Source organism: Echinops telfairi, unplaced genomic scaffold, assembly GCF_000313985.2.
Source record: "Echinops telfairi isolate 266 unplaced genomic scaffold, ASM31398v2 ScPeMD7_7468;HRSCAF=8506_0, whole genome shotgun sequence".
Taxonomy (NCBI): domain Eukaryota; kingdom Metazoa; phylum Chordata; class Mammalia; order Afrosoricida; family Tenrecidae; genus Echinops; species Echinops telfairi.
The window spans coordinates 13,692,323-13,698,991 of NW_022111369.1; the positions used below are offsets into that span (position 1 = coordinate 13,692,323).

The following is a 6,669-nucleotide window of genomic DNA, read 5'->3' on the forward strand; positions in this document are numbered from 1 at the left end:
TTTAAAAATAAATAAATAAAAATAAAATACATTTAATTATAAAAAAAATTTTCTGATTATTTTATGCAAATAAATTTTCAAGAATATCAGCAAGAGAAGAAGACTTTATGGAGTGAAAGAAAACAACACGAGAGAATACTGTAAGTCTACAAAGATAACTGGCCTATGAAAATAGTCAATGGGAAGTCACCAAAAAACTTTCAAGAAGTTATTTTATATATTCAATATTGATTTTCTTGCATTAGATCACATAAGCTATCTCCATCTAGTCACATTGGAAAAATCAGCTATCCATACAAATGCCATCGCTAGTCAATTTATTTTCATGGGCATCAAGGAAAGATGGAGTTGGTACATATCTGGGGCAATATGACGCAGAATCGGGGCAGCAAAATTAAGAAATCAGCCAACGTGTTGAATGGCTGAAATGATAGGTGAATTTTGTTTGTTAGGAGTTGCAGAAGCAAGCAAAGATGAGTAAGACATCGTCCTATATTAAAGTCATATACAACTGTCAAGCTATAAACATTAAATGGGTTATTTCTTTAAAAAAAAAATCCTTCCTCTAAAACAAAATAAAGCAAATTCTCTTCTTTTACCTAGAGAAGAAGTATTCATAAATGTTACCTGAAACAAGAGAAAAAGTCTAACTTCCACATTCATAGAAACCTATCTGAGTAAATATTGGAGCTTCAAAAATGTTAGCAAAATGTTTAAGATACTCAACGTGGTGACTGGTAAACAATGAAGAGATTGATTTCCTTTTTACTTTTGATTTGTAAGTAACTCCAGCTAGAGATCAGGAAAAAGTATCATGAGCTCCTCTGTGTTGTCATTCAGTTTCCCCAATGCTAACATCTTTTCTAGCTACTGGAAAATGCCCGGTACACTTTACAGGGCTTATCCAGATTTCATAGTGGCACATGTGCTCATTTGTGTATATGTGTGTGTAGTACCATGCAATTTCATCACAAGTGAAGATTCTGGTCACCACCAACACCATCAAAATATAGTGCAAAGTTCACCTCTGCTATCCTCTTATACCATGCACATTCGGCCCTACCCTCTCTCTATATACATCTGGCAGCCAGTAATCTGTTTTCCATCTCAATAATTTTATCTCAAGAATGTTATTAACATTTAAATCATATTTTAAGATTGGCTTATTTTCACTCTATAATTAGCTTGATACCCATCCACATAGTGTATACAATCATTTGTGTTTATAACTCAAAAGCATTCTATTGCATGGATCTTCAACAGTTCAACCATTTTCCTGTTGAAGGACTGGGTTATCTTCGGTTTGAGACTATTAGAAATTAAGGTGCCATGAAATCCTCATGGATCAATGATAATATCATGATAAAGGGAGAATTGATTGAAATTGGCAGGGATTTTATCTTGCTTGAATCCACAGGCAATGCTGATGGAAGCAGCAGTCAAAAGCCACTGAGTCAATGCCAACTCATAATGACCTAGAAGACAGGGTAGAACTGCCCCTGTGAGATTCTGAGGCTGTAACTGTTTATGGGAGTAGATAACCAGAAACCAAACTCACTGCTATCTAGTCAGTGCTGACTCAGCTTGAGAATCCCTGTGGCTTTCCAAGACAGTTCCCAGGGTGGAAAGCCCAGTCTTTCTCCCGCTGATCTGCTGGTTTAAAACCGCTGGCCATGCAGATTGCAGCCCAACTCGTAACCACTGTACCACCAAGGCTCCTTTAAGATAAAACAGTAGTCCTTTACTTTATCCTGCCCTAGTGAGTCACAAGTTTGGACTACTGCAAAGTCAGCAGTTCGAACTCACCAGCCGTCGGTGAGAGAAAGATGAGGCTTTCTGCTAGTGTAAAGATTTGCAGCCTCATAATATAGTTCAACTCTGTCCTACAGAACTACTAAGAGTACTAAGAGTAGAATCAATTCGAGGTGTGGAATTTTGTTGGACTCCTTATCTAGTAGATAACCCTAGCCCTCAAAGACAACTATGTTCAAAGCTCTTAGTGATGTATTCTGAGCATTTTACTCCATGATTTCAACTTGGCAGATGCATAAATTCCTACAAATACACATTTCGTGGCTATTGAGTCATCAACAATATTGTAGTGCTGTTAAAGACACTCACAAAGGTGACACTGAGCTTGTTTGGGGTATATTGTGTCATTTTATCTTGTTTTGACTCTGGGGAATGCTCGTTAGAGGCAAGGGCGGTGAGACTTCCACCCATGTACTTAAGACACATTATCAGGAAAGACTGGTCTGTAGATAAAGACATTGTGCTCCGTGGAAGGTCACTGAAAAAGAGACAGAGCCTAGATGACATGGATTAACACAGTGACTGCAACAGGGATTTAGATGTAACAACTGTGGGGACAGCAGCGCAAGCAGGGGAAATGTTTTGTTCTGCTCGCCATAGGACCGGTATGCGTCAGAACCAATAAGATGGCACTTAATAACACCGTGATACAAAGCTTTGTGCAAACAGACTCCACGTCTTTCCCCCTTGGAGCAGCTGGTGGATTCACACAGTTGACCTTGAAAGTTAGCAGCGGAACACTTTAACCACTGAGCAACTAGGACTCTTCTCATGGCCTCGCACAAAGGATATGTGTCTCTACAGGTATGTTTGATAGTACCAAATTATCTTCCAAAATGGCATTATGAAATTGGTAAAGTTCAAAACGCCTCATGTTAATGAACAGTTAGTATACTTTTGGTAACTCCAAGTATACAGCCATCAACTCAATTCCAATTCATAGGGACCCTATAGAACAATATAGAACTGCCCCAGTGTGGGGGTGGTTTCTGAGACTAAATCTCTAAACCAAAAACTCTGTGTTGTTGGTCACCAGAAGTGGCCACTAGAGGTCAGAATAGAGCTGCCCTGTGGGATTCCCAGACTTTATTTAAAATTGTGATTTAATACATACATCATACCATTCCATAGTGCAGTCACATCAAGTAGAATTGTACAGTTGCTACCACAATCAGTTTCCAGACATTCCTTTTCTACGTGGACTCCATTTTACCACCCTTCCCGCAGCACTGTACACCCCCTGCCCCAAAACGCTTATTCTACTTGCTGTCCCTTTGTACAGAAGTTGAAAGCCTCATCGTTCCTCCACAGCGCTACTGGTGGTTTCAAACTGCTGACCCTGTGGTTTGCAGACCAACTTTTAACACAGTTTTCCAGCAGAGCCCCTCGTACATTCGTTCGTCAGCCGGGGTAATTCATGATGCTCCTTTAATCAGAAAATAAAAGGACTGAAACACGCCCTAAAGAAAACGTTGCTATGCTACAAGAATGTTGCGTGTTCAAGACAAAGTAAAGAATTTCTTGACAGCATTTTCTGTCTCAGGAATCGGTTTCACCACATTATTTAAAGGGACTTATATTCTTCAGTAATTCCCCTAAATCGGCTTTTTTTTTTTTGAGAACTCCCTACCAATAGCGTCAACTCTTGCCCTTTGAATTTTTGTCTTGTTTTTTTAACTGTCATCAGAGTGGCTCTTTGAAGATTCTAAATAGCTTTGGGTCAGCAGTTCGAAACCAATGGCCACGCCTCAAGGAAACAGACAGAGCCTTGCTACAGTCGTACCGATCTCAGAAACCCGCAGGGGCAGTTCTACCCGGTCCCACGGGGCCGCTAGGAGCCGTCCACTCGGTGGCAGTGACTTTGACTCGCGAAAAATGAATTTTCGCAGACTCTGTAAGGGTGGTGGCTTGGTCCCAGCAGTGCCCTGCTTCTGCTGTTTCTCTGCAGCCGCGCGCCCACCGAGCCCGCGCCCGCGGCCCGCGCACGGCGCCGCTGCAGACCCCCTCCTGCTCGCTTCCGTGGACGCGGCCCGCGAGCGCCCCCGCCGGCCGGCGCCCAGTGGAACCGTCCGTGACGCCACCGCCTCGCCGCCCAATCCGACGCGGCGCTGGGGAAATTTTAAACTTAAAGGCGGGGCGGCTCCTGCGCCCAGCACCGAGGGGAGGCTCCGGGCGTGGGGTCTGTCGCGATGGCGGAGGCAGGCGCCGTGGCCGTCTGCGTGCGGGTCCGGCCGCTCAACAGCAGGTAGGTGCACGGCCCGGGCCCGTTTCCCCCTTGGGCGTCGGGCGCCTGCGGGGCCGGGACCGGGGAGTGGGTCTCGGGCGTTTTGAGAACTGCCGCTTCCCAGCTCTGCTGCCGCCGGGGCTTCCGGCTTCGTACCTCTTCCGCGCCTCGGTCTGGTCCCGTGGGGACACCTGGAAGCTCCAGGTCCCTTCTCGACTGGGGCTCGCTGCTGACGTTAAACAGCGCCGCTTGGAGGTGCGGCTACCTTCCTGCGCACGCGCCTCCCACTTTCCGCTCCCGGGGGAGCCCGGCTGCGCGCAGTGAGTCGGTGGACACGCCTGCTTCCAGGTGCCCCTCGCTGCCAGCCCCTGGGGCGAGGCCCAGCCTCTGCTTGGTGCGCACTCGGAGCTTGCCAGCGTTTATCCATGTAGCAAGCATTTGTCGATACACTTAATGCCCTGAACAGAAATGACCATCGTTGTGGGGCTTCCATTCTGGTGGAATGGAAAGAAAAAAGAAGACAGCCACCACCAAGAGATCACTGCAATACATTGTGACGGGTACTGGCCCATCTGGGAGATGGCAGCTTAGGCTGGCATGAAGTGATGCCCGCAAAGGCCTTTGTGAATGAAGGAATTAGTAACTTCGTGGGACGGGAAGCCACAGTAGGGGATCTGACACTGTACGGGCGCCTTCAAATGAATTTGGAGGGGCCTTACAATATCTATAGGGATCTGCGTCTGAGGATGAAGACAGTTGGACATGAACCAGGTCTTAAAATGCCATGTTAAAGATTTCAGGAGTTTTCTGATGATTGTTCAAGATTTTAAGACTGAGTGGGGAGGCATAATCCAAATTGCATTTTGAATCTCCCCCTTCAAGTAGCAATCATGGGACGGAGTAAAGCGTTTCACGGTCAGAATACTATGAGGAGGCAGGGAGGGAGGTCAAGGGAGCCCCAGTTAAAGGGAGTTGAGCCCTCAAAAATGGATTCTCCATTTATATGTGCTTATAAATCATAACTTTTAAAATATATATGTTCTTTAAGAGATATAGTCTTTTCCACTGTGGTTCCCACATGATTTTTTATCACCAGCTATACCAAAGTACAATGTTTCTCTTCTTTCAGAGAAGAAGCTCTTGGAGAAGATACCCAAGTTTACTGGAAAACTGACAAGAACACTATTTATCAAGTCGATGGGAGTAAATCCTTCAATTTTGGTAAGCATTCAAGGTCAACTTGCCTTCGCTTTGAAGAGCAGAAAAGCTCACCCACAAAATTGGCTTTCTCGTTAAGGATCAGATTAAGCCTTCTGTAAACTACTGAAAACTTTTTATAAATTGTCTTATATAAGTTAACATCAATTTGATGGCAGTGAGTTTGGTTTTTTGGTTGGATTTTTGACATGATGAGTAGATATGTTGATGTTTATAGCACGGTTCAAGTTCCCTTGGCCTGAAATTAGTATTTGCATCTCTTACTCAGTAGTCTGTTTGTGGTCTTCCCTATATATCCAAAATATATTGCATGATATTAAGTCATTGTTATGATCTTCTTTCCACAATTTTCAGTAAAACTCTCTAAAGAATAAGTGGTAAAGATGATTCCTCCACTTTTGTATTAACCTTAAAAGTCACAGTATCCATTCTTAGAGAGAATGAGTCCTGGTGGCGTAGTGGTTACACACTGAATTGCTAGCTGCAAGGCAGGCGGTTAAAACCATCAGCCGCTCCACGGAAGAAAGATAAGACTTTCTACTCCTGTAAAGAGTTACAATCTTGAAATTCAGAGAGGCAGTTCTACCCTGTCCTTTAGGGTTACAATGAGTTTGGGCCTCTATTCAAGGGCAGGGAATTTTGTGTGTGAGAATGAGCCTTACACTTATGGTGAGACCCTCCTGGGAAAGGATATCATACTTTGTAAAATGGAGGGTCCGTGAGAAAGATGAAGCCTGTCAAGGAGATGGATTGACACAGTGGCTGCAACAATGAGTTCACACTTAACAGTGCAGGACTGGGCAGTGTTCCATTCTGTGGTACATAAGGTCACAGTGAGTTGGAACCCACTTGACGGCACCCAAAAACAGCAACAGCTGCTCGGAAGCTGCTTGATAGAAGCGAGATGTGCTAGTCTGCTTGTGTCAGGATCACAGACTGGGAAACTCCATAGGACAGTTGTGCTCTGCACAATTCCACGGCAGTGAGTTTGTTTATGTAAGCTGCTTCAGATAACACTTTGGTTCCCCACACTGCTCTCTTCACTAGCCAGTGTTTGGTCCTCATGCATATACTCCATTGTGGGATCACAGAATTTTTCGCTGCAAGTCATGTTTATTTCCTTTCTGCAACAAACATGCATCTTTTGCAAGCTATTACATGTGAAGCCACCACTGAGAAAGTGCTGAGAAGCAGATCCCGCCCAGACTCATTCATCAGTGCAAATGCAACCCTCAGCTTTCAGCAGCCTCACTCCTAAAATGATTTCTTTTTACTTTTTAATGAAAAGATCATTTTATTGGAGGGTCTTATAACTCTTCTAACAATCCACTCAAGAAATGAATCGAGCATATTTGTATATATACTGCCATCATTCTTTTCTAGACATTTACTTTGTCTCTCTTTTTTTTAAACAT

The 6,669-nt window shown here is 44.0% G+C and overlaps 1 protein-coding gene and 1 pseudogene across 1 annotated transcript in view; both read left to right on the plus strand.

The window, feature by feature from the left end:
• Positions 1 to 3,887, plus strand: part of LOC115873324 — a 157,475-nt pseudogene extending 153,588 nt beyond the window's left edge.
• Positions 3,888 to 4,001: 114 nt separating this feature from the next.
• The window catches only part of CENPE (centromere protein E), a 78,734-nt gene continuing 76,066 nt past the window's right edge, over positions 4,002 to 6,669 (plus strand). The window contains exons 1-2 of the mRNA XM_045284326.1: positions 4,002 to 4,057; positions 5,166 to 5,257. Of these exons, the coding sequence (XP_045140261.1) occupies positions 4,002 to 4,057; positions 5,166 to 5,257 (148 nt within the window). The remainder of the gene's footprint in view (positions 4,058 to 5,165; positions 5,258 to 6,669) is intronic.